Below are 23234 nucleotides of genomic sequence, written 5' to 3' on the forward strand. Positions count from 1 at the left end.
AGGACTCTTAAGCTCATGATGTTACATGGGGATTCAGCTGAGTACACCCCTCAAGGGCAGCTATTCACTGAAAAATCTCTGAGCTGGTATCCCTCAGAGTTGTGCAGAGCACACCCATGTGAAATCAGCTGTTAGTCTTACTGCTCTGAAGTGCAGTTCAACTTCTTCAAAGCTTCAGAGCACATCTGTCTGTGTCATTGTCCACGCTGCTCACTGAGATTCCATCAGAGCCTCCTTGCACCATCTGCCCAACTCCGTGTGGCTGCTGTACCACCCCAGGCAGGGAGGTGGAGTCACACTCAGAATTTGGGGGGGGGAGAGGGGAAGGAATACTTATTCCTGTTTGCCATAATCAGGGGAGGAATTCCCACACCTCAGACGTGTTATGCTCAATCTTGTGAAGTCCAGTTAATTTATCTCCTGCTGGAGGAACAAGGAACTGGGTCTAGATATATATTGCAACACTGATTTAGACCAAAACCCTCAGCATTAAAATCCACGGCATTCTTGCTCTAAATTGTATGGGGAGTGGAGAGGGGAGGAGGAAAAAACCTCTAGGAAGACACATTACATTTTGAGGAGTAATGACTTAAGTCTGAGTACTCCACAGACAGCTTGAATGCCAAAGAGCACTGGAATCAAACTGATACGAGAGCTGAAGAGGTGATAGAAGCTGTCATTGTAGACAGCTGAATATTTTTAACAAAGATCTGACAGCTGGGAGATTATTTGATGGCACTGAATACAGGAGAATTGGGATCAGTCAATAAAGGTCCAGAATCTCAAAGCTGGAGGTGCCCCACGAGTGCTAAAGTCAGGACACAGAGCTGCACATGTGCTTCCCACTTGTTGGGCAACTGCACTGGCAAGGTACAGCTTGTAGGGCTGACTCAAGGAGGAGGACAATTTTTATCAGCAGTGGATGTAGCTGCCTTTATTCCTTGATGATCTCTGCTTCTCCAGTTCTAAGTATAACATGTCTGCTCATACCAGGGGGCTCTTTTTTCCTTAGTGGTGTATCAAAATACTTCTTTAATCAGAGACATTTGGCAACTTCTTCATTTGACTCATGCACAATGTGGAATGAGTATTTTACATGCTGCAAAACTGATTTTCTGAACTTGAAATATGACTTGTGGTGATGGTACCATATTTGCCTGTTAAATACTACAAGAGGAAACATTTCATTGAATACCACAGGCCCTGGCTGTTGTTTGCAGGATTTTTTTGTAATCGTCTGCTTTTCCATCAATGTCACTTCCACTTACATAGCAAATTGTAATCTGGTGCCAGAAACAGCATCTAAGGAATTCATTCTCCAAGGCTGATGACCTTATCTACAATTCTGGTTGTGTTCCAGCGTAAAGTAGCAATATCTTGAGGCCAACCTTTCACAACAGCTTCAAATCACAATTTCCCTCTACAGCATACAGAGTGTAACCCTCAGTGATTATTTGGCTTCTAACAGTTTTATTGTATTTTGGATCAAATCCTGTTTCCCATTGACTACTGTAGCTCTGATTAGCAACATAACAGATGTGCTTCCTCAGCTGGATATTCTCTTGAAGTGTCATAAAGAACAGGTAAAGGGCAGCAAGAACCACCTTATTAATACTCTTGCCCTGCCTGAAAACTTTGAAATATTCCTTAAGAATATTTCTCAATTCTCAATATACTCAATTAAGAGGTAATTGAGTATCTCAGCAAGATGCTTGAATTTTTTAACTACCATTTTCTCTAATATGTTTATATTCTAAAAGGTTAAACAACAACAGAAACTTGCAAGTTTTGGGGAAATGTTTCAACAAGCAAGGATCCTCCTTTGAAATTTTCTAGACCTCAACCTTGGAAAAGTTATAGTGGTTTAGTTTTAGGTGGTATGAAAGCCCCTGCTCAGTTTCAATAGCACCTTCACCAGATTATGAATGTTGATAACTGCAAGATGAACCTGGCAGAACAGCTATTGCAGTTACCCCAGCAAACACACCAATGCCTTATTCATTTCTTACTACACAAATACTTCCCTCAGAAGCATTGATCAAGAAGTTAAGGATAGCAGGGAATATATAATTTGGGGAAAAAAAAAAATAGTGTTCTAATCACAGTATTTAATAGTATATTTTAGTTAAAGTGGCTGATATAGCTGTTATTTGCAACTAAAAACCTTGTTGTAACTGGGGTTGTGCTCACAAAGACCGAAGGACCTGTCCTTAAGAAGTTATTGCTAAAATTAAATGATCCTCTGTACCAATTCACATAAAACCTGGGAGTTCAGAGGATAAAAAACAGCTTTCCAAGTGCTGGCCGGGTATTTCCAGGAGCGGAGCTGCCGAGGGCACTGTGGTCCCCCGGTGTTTGAAGGTTTCCTCACTCCACCAAGTGGCCAACAATTTCACTGCACTTTTGCCTCCAGCCAAGAAAATCGGTGGCGAGACACCTTGCACAGGACGGCAAGGGGGGGCTATGAGGTTGGTAACTAAAAGAATATGTCAAATAAAGGTGAATAAATAGTATGGGATAAAGGAAGCTTGCTGTCTGTTCCAGGAAGTCCCACAGTCCTCCAAATGGATGGCACCAGACCTCTTTTTTGGTACATTCCAGAAGTGTCCCTGCTCCTTTCTCTTAGGGGAAGGACAGTACCTGTCAGTGTAGCAGCCAACAGCCAAGTTATTTTCAACTTCTACCCCTGGAAGTGCTGTCAAAAGACAGGCAAACATTCCCTCTGTGGCTCTAACAAGCAAAGAGTATGAACAGACCTAAGCCATAAACTCCTGAATATCTTTTTTTCTTTCCTCAAATTATTGAAAAAAAAATTTAAAAAAATCTAGCAACTGTTAAAAGACTGAGAATGCACCAGCCAGTGTATTTTCTCGAAGCTGACTCACCCAGAACACAGTATATTAACTGTTCAATAAGTTATCCCTTACTGCTTCAAATAAAGCCTCTAAAATCCAAGATGGACTTCACAACATCTGAATAAGTATGTTCCATCTGCAGTTTTATTTCAGCTGACTACAGGAATGTACTTCTCAGATATTGCTGTATTTAGCAATGAGATATGGAATAGAATAGTAAAAGCAGAACATGATATTCCATAATGATGCCAAAGCCAAACAGTGATTACCTGTTGTGCCTCAAAACAGATTGTCTGAGCTGAGTCCAAGTTGGCTGACTAATTGGGAGATAAAGGACAACACAAAAATATTTTGCAGGAGAAGGTAGGTGCAGCATCATTTCTGCTGTCACCAGCAGCATCCTTACTGCTGATAGGGCTAATGGTAATAAGAACAGTCTGAGTGTTTCAAAGTCACAGTACAGCCAGCTTGCTTGTAGAGAAACAGTCCTGAAAAGGGCATTTTACAAACAGAGAAGCAATTAGAAAAGTAGTTTAACCAGGCTGGTTCTGGCTGCCTTTAAAATTGCCTTCAGAAATTATTGTAGTAGGCATTATAAAATCTACAGCTTGAAGATGGAAGTATTCAAGCTGTCTCTCATGCTTAGATGATTCACAGCATTATAAAACTGATACAGCCCTTTTCATGACTATATCTACCTACAATTTTTTGTATTGAGACTGAGCATAAAAATTAGGGGAGAACAGAAATGAGCTCCTATATTTGAGTCAGCATCAGCTAAAGTATGATTTTCCCTCCCTCCTGTACAGTCACTCTGGCCTTCTTTTCTCAAGTCCCCTGTGAATCTGTAGTTGCTTTTGCCTACCTGATATCCAAGTGAATGTTTTGGTTGAGTGAGTTCTACAAGCTCTGCTCCTGCACATATATATCCAGCCTAGTTCCCTACTACCTCAATCATCAGCCACAGTCAGAAGAAAAAAAATCCCACCCCCAGCAGTGACCAGCATGGTACATTTGTTCCTCCACAAGAGATAAAGCTTCTCTTTAACTACATCTATTACACAACAAATACCAAAAAAGTTTTCAGAGAAAACTTGCAAGGATAAACTGTGCTGTACTGAAATTCTCACTATTCCATCATCACTGTCCGTAGAACAGATAAATTACTTCTCCTTTCCAGAATCCCTTCTGGAAAAAAACTTGGATATCCCAGAGGTCAGAAGTGACATACACAGATTGTGCTGCCATCCAGCAGAATGTTTACAGGATAATAGACATAACATGACAATGAAAAAGTGCTCCAAGATTTCCATCTTGCCTCAGTACACAGATGTTCTTTTGCTGTGACTCTGAATCCTGAGATAAGCAGATATTGCAACATTTTGAAATGTTCATCTTCTGAAAAAAGGCAGCACACAGCAAAATGCCAACTGCTAAGCTTCAAAGTCATAAAATTGATGAGTATTACATGCTAAATTCCCTTTAGAAATAGCTTTTGTGATTCACATTTTCTACAGCAAAAACACTCCATTTCAGATTCCATTACAAATGTTGTGCCTGCAGATAGCACTATGGTGGCAAACAGGGCAGATCTCTTGCCTCCTGCATCCATCTCTCCACAGCAGTCTCAACCTGTACTGCACAGAACAGCTGTAAAATCCAGGCCAAAGGTCCATCTGTCCTGTATCCTCTGCACATCCATGACCACGAGGCACTGGCACACAGTGGCTTATGGCACAGTGGATGCACAAAGTGACCCTTCCTAATTATATCCTCCCAGTTCCAGAAAAAAAGCAAGAAAGACAAAGGCACCTGATTCTCATGGTGGATAACTTCTACATTTCATTCTCTGGCCTAGAAAAGGTAGTTACAGAAAGCCAAAATTGTTCATCCTAAAAAGACTGTGCTGAATTATTGATTTTTAACACAGCTGGACATGTTTCTGTGGAAATTATCCTCAGCTGATAATAAAGTAAGTCAGTGGCTCCCAGGCTACCTATGCAATAAAGGCTCCAGCTGCAGAAGATGAAACTTCAGGCTGTTTTCTTTTGACTGGTCCAGCATCTGTAAAAATCTTATTAATATTTAGACTGATTCACTCTAATGGATTTGCCAAGCAACAGCCCTTATCTGGAAATGCATACTGCAGGAAATCAAAATGGACAAAGAATGTCACTGCTAATCAGGTACCCAGTGGGACCAGAGTTCCTTGCAAAGCAACTGCTGGGCAGGCAACCTACCCTGGTGACAATCCAGAGTCCCAAAGACATACTTCATTTACTTGGCAATATATTTTAAAATATTGCAAGAATGCAGATGTATACACCTCCAGGACCCTCCTCCTATTCCTGTTCATCTAATGTTCAACCACAAAGAGAGCAGAAACAATTGCTGGGCTGATCCTGCCAAGCCCCCCTGGGCTGCCCCTTAAGGCTGGCAAGGAGTGAATTTTGTGGAAGGGATGGGAGGGGTTCCTCCTCCTCCTCCTCCTCCTTGTGTGATGCTGGAGAGCACAAACCTGCATCCTTCCCTCTCAGGTGTGACTACATCTGTCCCCATGGCAGGGGCTTTACACTGAAAAGCCAAAACAGAAAAGATGTGATCTTCCAATGCCAGAGAGAAGAATTAAACCTATTGCATTTATTGAAAAAAAGGCATTTAAAAAAAAGGTATCTGGATTTGCATTACTGAAGTTCTCAAGAATAGAGTTCAAGCACAGAACATCAAGAAGGAAAATGATTATTAGGTGCCAATCCTTCACCTGCTGGATAACTGCCTGTGTTTATACAGCATTATGCTTCAGTCCTTGCTAAGTCAACACTATCAGATATTTCATGATATTTTCAGTTGCTGGAGTAATTGAGGGGTTGTTATTTATTTAGGATTCTCACAGATGGAACAAACTGTTCTGCCTCTCCTCAGACACTGATAAACAATGGCCACTTTGCACTCCAAAGCAGAAGTCAAAGGGTATCTGATCAAGTTTCTTCTTGACTGCACTATATAAAAATATATTTCAAAATAAATCATCTCTGCAAGACTTAAAGCTCTTGAAAAATACGGCTCAAGGGGTTCATTTTAGCTCATATAGCCTTTTAAATACTGATGTTTCAGAATGATGCTATTACTGCATAGTCTTTTCTGTCCAAAAAGAGAGTATTTGCAGAGCTCCTGCTTCAGCACACAGGAAAGCAGAAATTGCTGCAGGATGCACTCTAGGTGTAAAGGCTAAAGGCAAACTTTGAGTGACAATCATTAAAGGGAATGAAAACAAGAAACAAATCATCAGATGGAAAAAGCCAAATCCTCTTTGGGGAGTGTTTTTCTCTCTCCATAGCACAGGAAGTCTGGTGAATCTTGGATCCTTACACAAGCATCTCAGCAAGATGAGATGGACTGTAACTCCTCTAGGGCAGGTCTTCCATCCTGGAATTTCCATGTCTTCAGCTTGTAATCCAGCCAGGTGACTGAAGCAGAGGCCTGAAGACAAGGGAAGGAACATTCCACAGCCTGATGAAACAGGTTAGCTCTCCTAGGGGAACAAACTGCAAACCTATCAGGAATCAAGTCAGTTTTAGTCTTGGTGTGTGAGCAGACAAGAGAGCATTCAGGGAATGGCACCTTTACACAAAAGCACAAAATCCTTCCATTAAAGGCTCAGAGCTAGTTGTTTGTGACAGTGGAATTCCCTCTGAAGTGGACTTCCCTTATGAACAGTGTTAAGGCAGCAAATCACAGCTTACAAATTTAAAAGCAACAATTTGTTCAAGGAAAAGAAAAAATGCCTCTCTATAAGTGCTTCCACACATTATCAGCAAGCTCAGAGCAGCTGTCTCCAAATAGCCATTGTTCCACCCGTGGCTTATTACCCTGGGCTCATTCTTGCAGAGCACTGACATTCAGCAGAAGCCATATCAGCTGTCCTCTCCTTCCCTAGTGCTCTTGTTGGGTCACCATCCTGACCATTTTCAGTGCCATCTCTCCTTGATCAAATGGTACCTAGCAGGGAGATGAGAGCACATGGTAAGCAGCTGCTGTCAGGAAGCAGACAGCAAACTTAAATGCATCTTCATAGTTTTCCTGCTGCTAATGGTACATCCCACCCCAAGAAATATGTGATTTACCATGTGCCCAGCCTTAAGAATCCAGAAAAAAGCAAAGTTCTCATAGGCCTTGTGGAAAGCAGCTGTCTCAGTGGATTCTGGAGACACGTAGAGTGCCTTCCACCTTTGCTTGCTGAACTGCTCCAAACTGGGCCACTTCAGTTTCCGGATCCATGCCTCCTGGCCTGTTAGAAACAAGAGATTTGCTTGGTTACTGCTGCTGACACAGCAACTTGAGAGCCCCAGTTGAGCTGGATGCCTGCTGTACTAGATACCAATGCAGCAGAGTTTGCACAAAGTCTTTGTGGGCTCAGATTCTAAACCCAATTTTGCTCTGACCAGGGAAACAACTGAGGCCATAGTCAGGACAAGGTGGAACAAACCAACGTAGGGAGAAAAGAAGAAGCAAGAGTGAAGATGAACCTGAAGTAGACTTATGATTGCACTATTGAACAACTACTGCAGCCCTAGCAATTCTGACATGTTTTGCTTCCCAAGAGGGGGACTTGGTGTGGCTGATCCTCAAACACCCTCAATGGTGTTTGAGGATCAGCCACACCAAGTCCCCCTCTTGGAAATCAGAAGAGACACTACTTCTCTGTTACAGTCACTCATCAAGAAAAGCCTGGAAAGGTTTTCTGTTTAAGTGCTAGTGAGAAAAGGTGGAGGTCAAGACAGCAAAAAGACCAATTCCAGAACACCATGGGGAAAACAGCTTTAACCTAACTTTGAAATAATGAAAGAATTTACATTTTAACTGTTGCTCAAAATGTGATAAACTGGAACCCCACTATCTGCTAATCTGTTTTGGCAGCCTAAATACTGTTTCCTGATTTATTGATTGCTATTTTGTTCATGAAGGTCATCTGAATATCTAAGTGAGCAGAGACAGACAAGGATAAAGCCCTTCACAACACAGAAAGATGTCTGCAGTCTGTGAATACAGGTTATTTAAATCAATAAGAAAAAGTGAATGGAAAGAGCCCATCAGTCTCACAGCATGAGACATTCCAGCAACACTTTGTCCTAGCTCCCAAACTGCCACTTGATCAAGCCTGCATTTTGCAAGCAGCAAGGGACTGTGAGTGACCAAAATGGCAGGCAGATGCCTCGATGTTACAGACCAGCAAGTGTCATCACTCTTCTCCTGCACCCTCCCTGATTAATTACCAACACCCTTGATCCACCTCACCTGGCACCATGCTCTGCTGCAGGCCTCTCTGGGCAGGCTGATCTGCATTGTGCACAAGATATGGCCATTGCCTTAGGGAGCAGGATCTCCAAGGCACAGCAGCAGAAGAGAGGATCATCTCCATATATGTATTAATCTGCCCTCATTTATGACTGAGCATTCATACATATGTGCCTCTCCAGAAGAATTAAGTGAATTATTGGCTACCTTCTTAAGAAATCACTGGAACAAGAAATCATTGAGGTGGCAGACCCATTTCCCAGCAGTTTAATGGAAATAAATTGCCTCCCTCAGAGGGATGCAAACAGACATACTAATAGCTGTTCATTTATGACTGTAATATTTAAGTGTTGTCAGTTAGCTAGAAGAATTGCACAGATTACTGGAGAGATCCAGGTACCAACATTACTGGCAACTTCACATTCAACTTGTCATTAGTTCTGTTCCCAACCCCACTCAAGAATTCCCTTACCCATGGTGTCAACAATGAGATCCAGCTGCCCATTATAGACTGTGACATTAACATTGGCTGCCAAAAGCTGATCAACAATATCAATGACAGGTTTCATGAAGTCCTCTGCCATGTTCTTGAAGACATCTCTGGACTGACCTGGTTGGAATCAGAAAGGAGACCAATTTTAACTGATGAAGTCTGTCATCCTTGGTGACAGACAGACAAGTAGGAACAGGCTAACCACCCCAAAATGCAGCTTGTGGTTACAGAAACAAACAAACACCTCAACAAAGGTTCCAGCCCAAAGCATCAGCCAGTGATTTATCAGTCTGGCTAACTACAGAGAACCAGACAGCACCCATGTTCCCACTGGGGCTCACACAGAACACTGCTGTTTCTGGCATCTGCTATACACACAGAGAGTGCTGGCATCAGTTCTTTAAGCCTTCCTTTCTGTTTTACACCCTCCCCTCCACACCATGAAACATTACCATGATGCCAGATTTTCAGCAAATAAAAACCGACAGGAATTTTAGCAAGACTGCATGAAAGACAGAAACCAGCTGCTGAGACATGGGGGATCTTCTCATCTTCTTCCTCTCCCTGTATTTTTAACTGCTTGGCTAAAACTAGATACAAGCAGCAGAATCAAAACCACAACTGCTCCCAGGGGCCTGCCCCAGTACAGGTTCATTTCTGATAAGTCCTCTTTTTAGGCCCAAGGATAATGACAATTTAATGTGACTGCTTACAAACTGCAATACTGTAAGAGGCAATAATGGACTCATTAGATACACAAAAGCAGACAGGAAAGTACCTCCCCATTTCACACAGTCAGGAATAATTTTTAGCTTCTTCCTGATGGGTCCATTCATCAATTCATTTAGACTGTCTGTATGCATGGTTTTGACATGGCGTTGGTAAAGTCCTGATGAAAAAAAGAGTGGCACATTTAATACAATTATCCTGAAGAGGTAATTTTTGGTGTTAAAGTCATGGACAACAAACCCTTTTCTAAAGAAAACACAACAGCACTGAGAGAGATTTCCTTACTTTTACTAGAAACCACTGAACACAACCCTTATTTCAGTCAGGGGATGATATAGGAAGAAGCTGACCATCCATTTCTACCTTTGGCTCTTTTGCAGGAGACCAGCTTTTCTTTTAGCTACTTGGTACAGACTTTTTCTCCTCAATAGATCAGTTATTTTTGAGCTGCAATGCTTAACTTTTGGGACTTAAGGCCATTCACCTTCCCTGCTGAAGCCCACAGAAAGAGATGAAGAGTTTGAAATAAATTCTGTACATCTGTTTTTCACTGATGTGTAAATATCATGAAGCAAGAGTGCAATCAGACTATTTATCCTGATGAGACATGTTGGTGTTCTAGCTTGAAGACAGAAATGAAAGACATTAAGAGGAAGTAACTTAAAGGTCATAAAACTATGTCACAATTACACTGACTACTTCCTTGGAGTAATTTGTGAAGGTGGAGGTGTAACAGGAATGTGGTACAGCCCCTCTGTAGATTTACTTGTACGCATGCAAGAACAAACAAGTTCTCCTCAGGGGAGTGTCAGTGTCCTTTGGATCTCAAGGCCACATTTTATGGATGTGTTGCCACTATCAGAGATGAAGGTACATGAATGGAAACAGTGTCAGAACCTGGAGTACTTAAACACAACTTACTGAGATGGAGACTGTCTTGTTCATTCAATTTCATTTCTGGTACATCCTTGGTCATGATGTTGTAAAAATTCACATTGTCTGTATTCTGAAAACATAAGGTCATTTCAGTAATACTGTAACAAACATTTGTCAGACAGGGAGAACAGACTCTCTCGTGAAAAAAAGAGATCAGCAATTCCTAAATAAAGAACCCTGTGACCTGCCACTTCACCTACATGTCAGGAAGAAACTTCTCTACAGAGAAACTTTGGTTCTACAATTCCTTTGAGAAGTGGAGAAGTTTTCTCAAGCCTGTACTGTTCACATGGGCTGTGCCAGAGATGTATTTACTTCTCTAAAACGGAAGTGAAGCTACAGGAAGCCTTACACCCTCCAAATGACTGCAGATTCTCATTACTAATTACAGATGATGATGATTTCAGATGGTCTCTTCTGCTAGATATACTCTAGCCTGATGCTACCTCTTGCTCAACACCCTCCCACCCTACAACCCTTTAAAATCTCAAATATTTCCTCAAGACCATGGTGATAGGTATCAGCCACCCCTCTGTTTGAACTGCTGATGCCTGGATGAGCCCAAGAATTTTAAACTGGCAGCTCTGAGGCAGACAGTCTGCATCCAAAGGACAGGTGTGATCAGTATTGCCTGTAGAGAAATCACTTCAAGCTCCCAAAGCCCTGCTTTATTCAACTTTTGAATCTTCAAAGTTCTGATGAATAAATCAGAAATCAGCTCCCAACAGCAACCCTATAAGACCTGAAGTGCCTACACCCTAACCATGAGACCTCAACTGGAAGAAGACAAACAGACTTCAAGAGAAAGGCAAAATGGGAACCACAAGTTCCTCCCAGTGAGAAGTGAAACCCACTATGTGCAAGGCACTGTCAGTGACAGAACAGAACAAAACAAGAGTGAGGAGAGGAAGACACTCCAGTTCAGTTTGAGGAAGCCAGAGCTTTACTTGTGCTAAAACAAAAACAGAAGAATGAGACATTTTGGCACAACCCTTCAATAGGAAAAACAAGAGCAAAACTTAACCCATCCTTTAAGCAGGGACTTGCTAAATATCAAGATGTAGTAGCCCTTAGTAACAGGACATTACCTGGAGTTCCTTTTCATCCTGTGTAACTACTCTAGTTCTTTAAACAGAAATCTATGCTTAACTTGAAATTTGTGTCTTGCTGGGTGCAGTTTTCAATATTCAAAACAAAGCTCTCAAGGAGACATAGATCATTTAATTTGAAACTGGGATGTATGGAAACATAGAACTGGGTTCTATGGAAATCAATGGACTACTCACATGCTAAAAAATAAGCATCTATTTAAGTGATATGTCAGGTTTGGCATGATGACCACAAGGATCATCCTACCCACTGCCTCTTACAGTGACAGAGTGGTGCACAGTAAACAGCTTTTTACATCAGCACTGGGCTAAAACATACACTGGCAAAAATGACTGGGCTGGGGTTTGGAAGATTCAAACTAGCCCAGGAGTGACAGAAGGGATGACCTGAAATCATGTCCCTGCCCAGGCACCAGTGGGTAATTAATGCTCCTCAAAGATCTCACCTCTTCAATGACAGTTTCAGCTTTGTCCCAGAGCTCAGTGGCCAGCCCATATTGATTTTTATTTATTGCATTCATTATTTCTTTGGCAACAGCAGTCACCTCTGCTAGACCATTATCATCAAGGAGACTCTGGAAGACAAACAGAGCTTTACTTGTAATTTCACATTCATTTCTTGCTGACAGGTGAGGACCTAGAGTGTAAGAAGGTACTTACAGTGCTGTAAAGGTAGGGCCCCCAAGACAGGACAGAGTCTAAGGAAAGAGAACAGATTTCAAATATCTGAATTTTTGACACACTATTCCCTTTACTGTAGCAAAAATGATTGTGACAAAACAGATGGAGATGAATTAACTGGTAAAAAGGCACTCTCAGTTCAGTTTAACTCAAAGGTTATGTACCACAAAGCAGGTTCTTTACAAATCCTGAGAATCAATAAAAGTACAGCAATATTATTCACCCCTAACATTAATCAGTGAAATTATTTAAAGCAAGACATGCTATTTCCAAAATGTTCTCACCCCAGCACTGTGGCTCATTGCTAGAACATAGAGGGAGATCTGACCAGTGAGGGGGAATTGTTTCCTAGTTATAAACCAAATCTCTTTTATAACAAATTTGCTTATAAGGACTGAAGGATCAACTGATCCTAAGACAGTCAGGAGTTTGCTTTATATTTTCCCATGCTACAGAGAATCTGTGGAGCTGGTCCTTGAAAATCTCACTGAAAGACCAAGAGCCCTTTCATTTCTTGACCTCCACCAGACATACACCCTATCTCTTTCAAGTGTGCAAGAACATCAGTTCCTCATCACAAGGTCATCTTATGAACACAGAGAAAACCTCAGCTGCAACCTTGTGAAGCACTCAGTGGCCACATTTTAAGTGCAGTACTTTAACCAAAACACCTCAGAGGCTGTAGAGATCTGTAGGGACATTCCACCACCACACCACTTCAATGCAAGTGTGCTCCTCACTCACTTTGCTCTCTGACTTTTCATAACCTAGGTACCTTCTAAAGGTAGATTCTTCACCCACAACTTGCCATGTTGAAATATTTATTTTTGATTTGCCAGACTCACTAGAGATTTAATTCATTTAAGGCAGGGATGGCAATTTTTACTCGAGGTACCCATGTAACAATAAAAATAACAGCAAACCACCCATAGTCTGAGGATTTTAAACATACCCAAAGGAGAAATCCATGAGTCTCCAAGAGCAGTCCCCATAAAATTGCACTTTATAGTCCCTTTTTGAACAGCCTTTGTGAAAAGGATGAAAAACAAACCACAAAATTAAAACAAACAAAAAAACCTTTTAGTTAGATATTCATGACTCCAGAACCAGCTTTATTTAAGTGAAAAAAATAAGTATCAGTCTGAAATAGAAAGCAATGACAGTGTATTCAAGGAAACACATATCCTTGTAGAACACCATGTTTTAAAGTGAAACACATCCTTCAACTACTTACCTCATGCAGTGCTAAAGCAATGCCAGCTGCCATTTTACCTCCATAAGATTCAGAAAATATGTAGAATGGGATGGTCTGGAAAGAGAGGAGCCACACAATGAACTCATTGGGCAGAAGATACCTCCAAATGCCTCCCCCATCCCAGAGGAACCCAGGCATTAGCTGTTCACCTCTCACTATCAAACACTGGATATTTTTTCTGATTCTAAGCTGCAGATCAGATTTCTGTAACATCCTGGTGTATGTGCTGCAGGGTTTTGAAGCAGGCACTTCAGTATTTTGGAACTAGAAACAGCAAAGATCCTTTATGTTTGCTGCACAGGCAATAATCCACTCCATTGCCTACCTAACTAGAAATAAGAGGCAGTAGTTATACCTGCACTGACTCCCACCCAACTGGTATAAACACTGCCCATCTGGAGGGCTGTTCACTAATTCCTTTTGTAATCTGTTAAAAGCCAAGAAAAATATGATTCTAACCAAGAATTTAAGTCACTCACCTGGAATTCTGTTCTGCATGTGAAGAATTCTCCAAGAAAAACCATCATATCAGAAACTACTGTGGTAAGGTTTTTGGCAAACAAGCTACAATCATCCACATAACTGAATCCAGTGCCCACAGGATTATCCACAAACAAGACACTGGCTGCCTGCAACTGTACAAGCAGAAAGAAGGTTTCTGTGAAATCTCAGAGAGAATGGTGCAGGTAAGGTGTCAGAATGCAAATTAAGAGGGTTTTTAGGTTGCCAAGCTTTAGTGAAATTGCTGTAGCAAATGCTAGAGTTGTACAGTTATAAGTGTGGGAATAAAATCACTAGATCAGCACACAGATAACTAGCAAAGCTCACATATAAAGAGGCACAACAAAGGACTTTCTGTTTGCTCAATCTGCAATGAGAGAGGCCCCCCAAAATCCCAGTTTTCCAAGGGCAGATCACCCACACAATTCAGGGAAGTCAAGAGCCATTAAACTATTCATAGCTCACAGCACAAATACATTTTATTGAATGAACTTCACCTTCGTAGGTATCTGTAGTTTGTTTTCCCTTGAAGGCCATTCTGGACTTGTAATTACAAGCCATTGGTTATTTGTTGCCTCTCATCCAGAAAAACCTCTGTGACTGGAACCAATGAAGGTGTGATCTGACATAACATCTTTCTAGAATTTCCCTGCTCTCAGTTTCCCAGACATCTGAAATTCACAAATTAAGGGAAGCCCAAATCTGTTCCATCTAATCAAATTATTAATTATGTTTTTCATCTCTTAACAAGAACTGAAGATTCTTATTCCTAGAAGCCAATTTAATAACCCTGCTATTTTAACATTAAATATTACAGTTCTATGTAACATTAAAAGAAAACTGTTCTGTATATTTCACATGGCAATCATCTGCTTACACAAGCAACAAACTGTTGCAATGAGTAATAAGAAGCTGAAGTGTCTACCATACCCAGGTCGTGTTTCTTGGTTTCATTTCTTTATCTAAAGGACCAATCTCTTCAAAGTTCCCATATCCACATCCTGAAGCTCCTGGACCTCCCTGGGGGGGAATACCAAATGAGAAATAAGTTATGTATGAGACTGAACCAGGCACAGATGGAAGGAATTATTTTTAAGTTTCTTTCATGAAGCCTTACCTGAAGCCACAAGATGAGAGGTAGCTCTGTGAAGTCTTTGGTTGGGTTATTTGCATAATAAAGCCACCAGAACATGTGAGCCTTATTACGAACTTGCACGTATCCCCACAGCTCTTTGGGGTCTTGGGATTGCCTCAGAACTACACCTTCTGGGGGAGGGAAAAAGAAATAAAAATCAGTTAGGTAAAAAGGCCTTTGAGCTTCCCACCAGATTTGTTCTGAAACATTACATTTCAATCTCGGATGTGATAACCAGAAGCACTTCCGTTTAAAAAAATTTCTATAAGAAACCTGCCTATACTTACAACCCACACACACACACTGAGTTATCACCAGTTTATGAAGTGAGTAATTAAGTGCTTAAGTATCAGGGACTGACGTTCCTGCAGTTGATGCAAGAGCAGCCCAATAGCTGGGATGATTTTTTTTTCAGTCAGGGAAACATCTGAAGTCTTTTGAAGGTCTGGACTGAAAGCACAGCCCCACCAGACACAACAGGGAACTCTCACCAGCTTCAGGGGCACGAGGGGCCCAACACTTTGTTCTCAGTCTCTTGAAAGATCAAATCATTTTACAGTCCCCACAGAGAGCCAATGCAGGACAGACAGAGGGGTCACTTCTGAAGAAACCCAAGATCTAATCCTAAACTCAGTTAATCAGGAATCTTGTCAACTGAAGCAGTCAGCCAGTTCTCCACCTAGGATACAGATGCTGTCTCAGAATCCAACCTTTGAAACTCCATCCCTTCCTCCTCTCGATGGGGATGGAAGGCAGCAATCCAATGGAGAAGCAGCAAAAAGGCTTCTCCAAGACACAGTACCCAACCCTTGCTGATCCCCGTGACAGGGCACTGGTCACACCATTTGCACAACATCGCTTTCTTAACCAGACCCCAATGCCCGGGAGGTCACACCCGAGGCGGCTGCTCCGCTCCTCATCCCCTGCCCGGAGGATCTCAGGGTCCGATCTGCCCGCGGGCCGAGACATACACACAGCCAGCACCCCCAGCACCCCAAAAGTCACATGCGGAGGGGCATGCAGGCTGCCAGGGCTTCTTCATGGTTCCTTACAGCTGCCGAGGGACAGAAGAGGGTCTGGGGGTCTTTTTCAGGAAGGACAGAGGACAGCGGAGGGGCAGAGCGGTGACAAGCGCTGCTCAGGGTTGGGGGGAGCCTCTCCCACCCACTTACTCAGGGGGATCAACTGGGATCTGAATTTTCACCTTTCTGCTCCAGAAACGTTCCCCGGGGCTCCAGAGAGGGATTCCTTCCCCCCCCAGTCAGCCCGGGTGGGAGACGAGCCCCAAGGTCGCGATAGTCGCCGACAGGAACACGAGGACAGCCCCGCCTGGGGCCGTGCTGGGTCAGCCCGGAGCTCCCACCGGAGCTTCCCACAGCCCCGGCACTTTTGCCTCCTCTCTCCCTTCTCGACGGGTTCCGCCCGGCAACCACCCCGGTGAGGGCCGCACCGAAGCTCGGAAACCTCCCGCGGCTCAGCCCCGGCCCTTCCCCGCAGCCCGGAGGCCATCACTCCGGGGCACGGGCACGGCACAGGACAGGTCACAACCCCCCGTCCTGTTACCTCAGCCCCATACCTGCCGCCAGCAGCAGCCACAGCCCCGTCGCGGTGCGGAGCGGCCACATCCCGCCCGCAGCTCCCGGCGCCGACAGCCGTCCCGCGCCTGGCCCCGCCCGCCCTTTTTTGTCCCTCGCGGGGCGCCGTCGCCGCCCTCACCGCTCCCGCCCCGCGCCCGCCTCTTTCTCCTCCAAGATGGCGGCGGCCGGGAGCGGCTCCGTGCGGCTGCGGCTGCTCTTCGATTACCCTCCCCCGGGCAGCCCGGGCTGTGCCCTGTGCTGGCTGCTGCTGGAGCCCGCCCAGGTGCGCCTGGTCACCGACCTGGTCAGCCTGATCCGCCACAGGTTCGGCTTCAGCCGCCGGGCCCGCCTCAGCCTCTTCCTGGACGGGGCGATGCTGCCCCCCACCGAGAGCGCCCGACTGGTCCGGGACAACGATTCCCTGCGGTACTGCCCGGGACGGGGGCTGCCCGGGACGGGGGCTGCCCGGGATGGGGACTGCCCGGGACGGGGGCTGAGCTGCCCGGGATGGGGGCTGAGCTGCCCGGGACGGGGGCTGAGCTGCACGGGGTGTCCTGGCAAGGGACCGGGGGGGTCCCAGAGCCCGCGGTGCCTGAGGGAGCCCGGGAGTCTCCTCAAGGATGGGGGCAGAGCCCGGGAATCTCCTCAAGGGTGGGGGCAGAGCCTGGGAATCTCCTCAAGGGTGGGGGCAGAGCCCGGGAATCTCCTCAAGGATGGGGGCAGAGCCTGGGAATCTCCTCAAGGAGGGGGGCAGAGCCCGGGAATCTCCTCAAGGATTGGGGCAGAGCGCTGCCCCCCCTGCTCCCCGCCTGCCCTGAGCCAGCCCTCAGGGGAGGCTGTGAGCCGTGCTTTGGGATCGCAGCCCCAGTGAGCTGCTGACAGGTGGGGGAAAAGGTGTTAATTATGCTGAGCGATGGCTTTAGGTTTGTTTTGGCTTTTTTTTTTTTTTGTTTTGGCAGAGTGAAGTTGGAAGAGATAGTTGCAGATGATTCTGAAGAGTTATATGATGGCTTCTCTTATACAACAAAAGAACACAAAAAAAAGCATAAGCAAAAGCAGGAAGAAAAAGAGTTAACTAAAAAAGATCAGCATAAAAGGGAAAAGAAAAAGAATAAACATAATCCTGACTGTTCTTATGGTCTGGAAGAGACCTCTGTAGATATTTGGGACTCTCAAAAAAGGTACAAGAAAAGAAAAAGAAAGGAAGAAGTCAGTGGAAGAAATAGACTCACAGAAGGTAAGGAGAGCTCTACTGGCCAATCTAAAAAGCTTAAAAAAACAGAGAGGGAGAAACAGATGGCAACAAAAAAGAAGGATGAAAAGCAGACAAAGGCTTCTGCTGCAAAGATGGCTTTAGAATGGACAAATGAGAGCTCTTCTCAAAATCCTAGTAAAAATAACACCAAAAAAATGACAACACAATCCAGAAAAAAGAGGGTGGGATCTTCAGATTCCTCCAGCACATCATCCGACAGTGACAGCAGTGAATTAAATGAAAAGCAAAATAAATCTTCCTCCCATAAACCTGTAGTGACACTGCCTCCCAAGGACAAATCCCAGGCTGCTGCAAAGTCTGATGTGAAAACTGTTGCTTCTAATAAAGTGACCGTAAAGTCTAAAGTGGACAATTCCACTAAGGCTGCAAGTAGTAAAAATGCTAAAAAATCCCAGTCCTCTAGCTCAGATTCTGACTCAAGTACAGAGGATGAGGAAGGAGGAACAGCCCAAGACAGTACTGCAAAGGAAAAGCCCCTGCCTAGCAGTGTGGCAGCTGTAAAAACCATTACCAGCAAGGCTCCCACAGCACAGACCTCCTCTTCAGACTCTGATAGTTCAGATTCAGAAACACTTGTTACTAAAAAACCTGCAGCAAATGCTGGACTCAGTAATTCCACAGTAAAGAACTGTACTAAACAGTTGCCAAACAGTACTCAAGGACCACTTGCCAGCCCAGGTCGTGGAAGGGGGCGTGGAACAGGAGAGGAAAACTACTGGAGGGTCCCCAGGGGCCGTGGGTTTCGTGGGATGATGAGGGGCCAAGGCCGTGGGAGAGGAGCAAACCCTGTCTTCTTCTATAACTACAGCAGTGAAGGCCAGAAACAGAGGCAGTTAAATGAAACTGCAACAAACACCTCTGTTGTTGTCCAGGTGAGTGACTTAAGCAGTCATAGGTCACCTTATTCCTGCAGCTTTAGCTATACAGAATATATATAGGGTGAGAGTAATTCATAAAGTGGGAAAAGATCAGTAGTATAAGGGTTGACCATAACTTAATAAATCTGATTTTTACTCTATCTCCATTTAGCAGCCTGAGGTACTGTTTATGCAACAATATTTAAGTGATTGTATTATATATCTCAGAACACAGCACTTGGATATGTACCTTACTCTTCTCTTAGAGAATTTCTTACAATCCATACAGCATAAACGTTGTCTTCTGGGTTTGTTAGTACAGTCATTAAATCAATGGCTTTACTGTTTGTTTGACAGAATCCTGTGGAGGTCCCCAAGAGAGACTACAGTCTGTTACCTCTGCTAGCTGCCCCCCCACAAGTGGGAGAAAGAATTGCCTTTAAGGTAAAGAACTTGTGAAAAACTAAATTTTATCAGTAAAATTGTTTCACTAGGGCAAGTTTTGCAGGACGTGCTAGAAACTGCATAGTCCTGACAACCAAAAGCTTACAGTGAAGAACTTCATCTCCCATTGTTCTGGGACTGTACTAGAAGTTGAAGATTAATTAAGGAAGTAGTTTTCATCCTACTTACTCTTTTTTTAAAAAAATTTGTTTTAAACTTAAGGAAAAGGTTCAGCACCTGAAGTGTTTTTTGTCTGACATCTGCAGGCATCTCTGGAAATGTTCACTCCTCTCTTGCTGTCTTTCTAACCAAATAGTTTCCCATACAACAGAAACCATTAAGATTTCTGTTGTTGGCTCTAAATAAATCTCATGTTGTAAAGCCTGACTTTGATTTTCACAAAGGTATGGAGCATGTGCAAATGTTAAATGCATTTCTCTAGTCTTCCTATATTTATATAAGACAAAGAAATGCTGTCTGCACTGTCCCATCAGAGTGGATTTCTGTGTAAGTTTGTACAATGACTCTCTTAGGTAGCACACAGGTCAGTTCACAAATAAGTTTTCTAGCTGCATCTTCACAAAGTCTCTCTACCATGGTCATTTTTTCAAGGGTAATATTTAAATATGAATACTAGAAAGAAGCATGTTACCCCTCTCTAGCATCCAAGGAGAGTCTGCATTAAAATTAGATACTAGAAAAAGAAATATCTCTGTGTTGTTATTTCTACCATATTACTGCAGATCTACTACACAAATAATTACACTTCACTGCAAAGCAAAAAGTAAATGAAAATGAAATTGCAGTTGAGGAGACAAGGATCCATCTTCCTAATCTCATCTTACCTCACAGCCTGACTTGACTGGAAATCTTTTGGAGCAGTGAGTCCTGGAAGATGATCTGGGACTGTGATCAGCATCGGGATTCAGGAGTGGGAGGCTCAGTTCTTCCACTTTCCTCCTGCTGAAGAAACCATGTCTGGTTAAACCAAGATCAGGAAAAGTAATCTGTTACTTGTATTTCTTTCAACAGCGTTTGGAACTAACAGAAAATTACAGTCCTGAAGTTTCAGACTATAAGGTACTGTGTTTCTTCCCTTAATTCACTCACAAAGCAATTATAGATGGGGCATGGCTTAATTACCTTGAGATTGTGCAGTTGCTTTCTTTTTGTCCAGTTGTTTTCTTTTTGTCCCTGACTCTGTAGGCTGTTTCTGGTGCAGCAGTAAAAATGACAACTTTAGGACCCAAAACTAATGGAAAATTTGAAAGGTGTAGCAGTTATTTAAAACAAAACAAAAAACCTAAACCCCACAAGCATTATTAATTATCATTAGTGTTTTAGAGGTGACAAAAAATGCAGACCTTCAAGTAGAAAAATGTAGCTGTATTCAAGTCTACTGCTGTTTGAAGTCAAGACAAATTCTTGTAACTGGTTCAAGTAGTAAAATTTTGTAGCTGCTTCAGATAACTTGGTTTCTGGTTAAGTACTGGTTAAATTCTGGTTAAATTACAAGAACCACAACAATTAATAACTTTGGTTTATCGATGCAAGTAACTGCAGATTGCTGAGCTTTAATACTTTGCAGATTTGATACATACAGAAAAATATAACATATAAATTTCCTCTTCCTATGATCAGGTACCACATTGGTTGTACATATGGAATAGTTATCTTGTGCTGAAGTATGTCTTACCTGATTCTTTTCTTGTTGCTTTATGAAGGAGGGGAAAATCATCAGTTGGAATGCTGATAAAAAACAGATTGAGCTCGAGATCCTTTCATCAGCAGCAGGACAAGGTAGGCATCCTGGGGCACAAATGCTTATTGTCATGGGCATCACTTGGAAAACAGCTTATCTGGCACACTTTGTGTTTGAGGAGTATTTCCAGTTTCATTGGGTTCCTTCTCAAAAGTTATTATGTAGAAGTTCTGACACTTGCATGCTCACAGGTATATACAAAATGAGGTTTATCCAGTCAGTAACTCATCTCTATTGTGAGTCATCTCAGTCATTTCCTGAAAAAATTAAAATTATTATGTGGGATTACAGAGAAGAGTTTTGATCACAATGTCATTCCTTGCAATTCCTGTGAACTGAGTCCCTGCAATGACAAAGTGCACTTCAGACACCAGAAATTGTGTTTGTCTCTGAAATTGAGTATCTGGACTGCTTTTGCTATTCAAGCCAGAATTTATGAATTGTCATCATATGAGCATTTTTCTTGAAGGGAAAATATTGTTGAGCATATTGTTGATCAACTTTTTAATGCATATAGTTATATTAGATAATTACCTTAATTTTGGTGTGTAGTATTCAGCTCTACCTCTGATTTTTTGTTACTGTTATGAAACCCAACACCTAGTGTAGAAAAACTTCCTGGGTTTGGCTAGCTTTCTAAATAAACATTTTGGTTTATAGTTAATGGAGCTATTGATTTGTTTGTTTTCAAGTTGCTAAAGAGCCAGGGAAATTCGATCTGGTTTACCAGTCTGCAGATGGAGCAGAACTGATAGAGTATGCTGTTCCTCAGGACACAAAGGTATGTGGGTGTCCTCTTTTGAAGCCTGTTACAAGCTGTGCACAGCACAGCACATGCTCTGCTTCCTAAGTCCATCTCAGTGAAGTTCCCTCTATAATAATGTATCTGATTAAAACAAATGGAAGCAAAAATAATTGATCCTTTTTAGCAAGAAACGTTCATGATTCAAGACACAAATTACTTCTTGCATGTTATTCAATTACCTAGATTCAAAACCAGTCATTAAACTGTGGGACTTTTTGTTTTGTCTAATAAACAAACAGTATGATCTCTAGCTAATAAGTTGCTGTAAGGTTATTCATCCCATGCAGTGTTGTTCTCACTTGCATCTTGCCTTACCTGGCATTTCAGGCAGGCTGAGGGTCATATGGAAGGCTGATGAATCACAGGAAGGATCTGTGATCTTTGTCCAGTAGTGCTGTTGTCCAGGTTGAGATGAAGCATAATGGAGGAGAAATTGCATCTTCCTATACAGCTTGTGCATGCTAAGTATTGTCTGTCTTTTGTTTTCAGATAACTGAAAGTTGGGATGCACTGATAGAGCCAAGACTGATTGTTGAGCCTCCAGTTAATGGATCCAGCATTGAAAATGGAACAATCTAAAATGTGAACAAATGTAAATAGTTGTATGGACTTGTTTTGTGAAATGCTGCCTCCTAGTCCTGAAGGCAGCCAGTGCACTGGTGGATATTTTTAATAAATGATTTTAAAAAGAAATTGTGCTGAAAGAAAAAGAAACACTTTTTTCTTAGGATATGTTATATAATACAGAAATAGTTCCTTGTAGGAAGTCATTAATATAGTTCTCTTTGTTAGTTGTGTTTTTTTCATGGAAAACTAATAGTAATTTTTACATCCTACTCTTGCAAGCTGCAGAACTGGAATGGTTTAATCAAAAATAAAATCCAACCTTGTACTGTAAATAACTCCTTTTAAATGTCTGGGTTTGGCTAGAGCCATGTAACTGTCATACAGAAGTAGCTTACTGTAAGGATAATTAAAGCCAACATTTTAAAATGAAATACAAATAATGTTGAAGTGCACATCTCTTCTGGTACAGCTGCAGAGCGTGACACAAATGCCATCACCTTGCAGATATTTACAGGGTTCAACTGAACATGTCAAGAGAAGCTTGTGATTTTTAAGCTTCTGTAATTTTGAGAGACAGGTAAATAGTATTGTAACTTTCCAACTTTGTCTAGAACCAGTGGAATATAACATGAATCCCTGGCAAAATTGTGTCATACTCTGTAATCTGTGTGGACTCTGAAACCTTTTTTTGTTTATTTTAAAGCAAACTTTAACAGTAAAATGGGTCACCAGGTGATAGCAGAAGGCTTCACTGACATCTCTACTAATTATTAGCATAGAGGTAGTACCTCCTACCCATGCAGTACTTGCATCTTGTCAGGTTTCACAATTTAAGATAATATCTGTCCTGGGTAGGTGACTATTAAACAGACAGCATGGAAAAAAAACCCCAACCTTAGATAAGAACACCACAAAAATTGTACACCATGGTTTAGCTAACATTTACCTAAACATTGT

The 23234-nt window shown here is 42.5% G+C and overlaps 2 protein-coding genes across 3 annotated transcripts; one reads left to right on the forward strand and one right to left on the reverse strand.

Annotated features, from left to right (window-relative positions):
• Nucleotides 1-5480: 5480 nt before the first annotated feature.
• Nucleotides 5481-20901, reverse strand: SCPEP1 (serine carboxypeptidase 1). 2 transcript variants are annotated; one of them, XM_071764597.1, is made up of 15 exons: nt 20840-20901; nt 20287-20356; nt 19989-20103; nt 14972-15120; nt 14785-14874; nt 13833-13988; nt 13333-13407; nt 13051-13123; nt 12078-12115; nt 11864-11992; nt 10294-10378; nt 9422-9532; nt 8623-8760; nt 6980-7143; nt 5481-6854 (listed from the first exon to the last, which is right to left on the reverse strand). In XM_071764597.1, exons 4-15 carry the CDS (start codon nt 15044-15046, stop codon nt 6789-6791), a joined length of 1200 nt encoding a protein of 399 aa, XP_071620698.1. In that variant the 5' UTR covers nt 15047-15120; nt 19989-20103; nt 20287-20356; nt 20840-20901; the 3' UTR covers nt 5481-6788. The 2 variants fall into 2 exon arrangements, with proteins under 2 accessions (XP_071620698.1, XP_071620697.1); XM_071764596.1 differs by lacking the exons at nt 19989-20103; nt 20287-20356; nt 20840-20901 and adding an exon at nt 16566-16686.
• COIL (coilin) lies at nt 16711-22595 on the forward strand. The gene is made up of 7 exons (XM_071764595.1): nt 16711-16992; nt 17526-18714; nt 19057-19143; nt 20176-20223; nt 20868-20943; nt 21598-21686; nt 22200-22595. The coding sequence occupies exons 1-7, from the start codon at nt 16742-16744 to the stop codon at nt 22287-22289; spliced, it is 1830 nt and encodes a 609-aa protein (XP_071620696.1). The 5' UTR covers nt 16711-16741; the 3' UTR covers nt 22290-22595.
• The last annotated feature ends 639 nt before the right edge of the window (nt 22596-23234 follow it).

Source organism: Heliangelus exortis, chromosome 20, assembly GCF_036169615.1.
Source record: "Heliangelus exortis chromosome 20, bHelExo1.hap1, whole genome shotgun sequence".
In the NCBI taxonomy this organism is placed as follows: Eukaryota; Metazoa; Chordata; class Aves; order Apodiformes; family Trochilidae; genus Heliangelus; species Heliangelus exortis.

Coding starts and splice junctions, on each gene's coding strand:
- COIL (XM_071764595.1), top strand. CDS start 16,742: ATGGCGGCGGCCGGGAGCGGCTCCGTGCGGCTGCGGCTGCTCTTCGAT. Junction 16,993..17,525: donor CGGGACAACGATTCCCTGCG/GTACTGCCCGGG, acceptor TTGTTTTGGCAG/AGTGAAGTTGGAAGAGATAG. Junction 21,687..22,199: donor CTGTTCCTCAGGACACAAAG/GTATGTGGGTGT, acceptor TTTTGTTTTCAG/ATAACTGAAAGTTGGGATGC.
- SCPEP1 (XM_071764596.1), bottom strand. CDS start 16,614: ATGTGGCCGCTCCGCACCGCGACGGGGCTGTGGCTGCTGCTGGCGGCA. Junction 11,993..12,077: donor GGCCCTACCTTTACAGCACT/GTAAGTACCTTC, acceptor TTTGTCTTCCAG/AGTCTCCTTGATGATAATGG. Junction 8,761..9,421: donor TGACTGTGTGAAATGGGGAG/GTACTTTCCTGT, acceptor GATTCCAACCAG/GTCAGTCCAGAGATGTCTTC.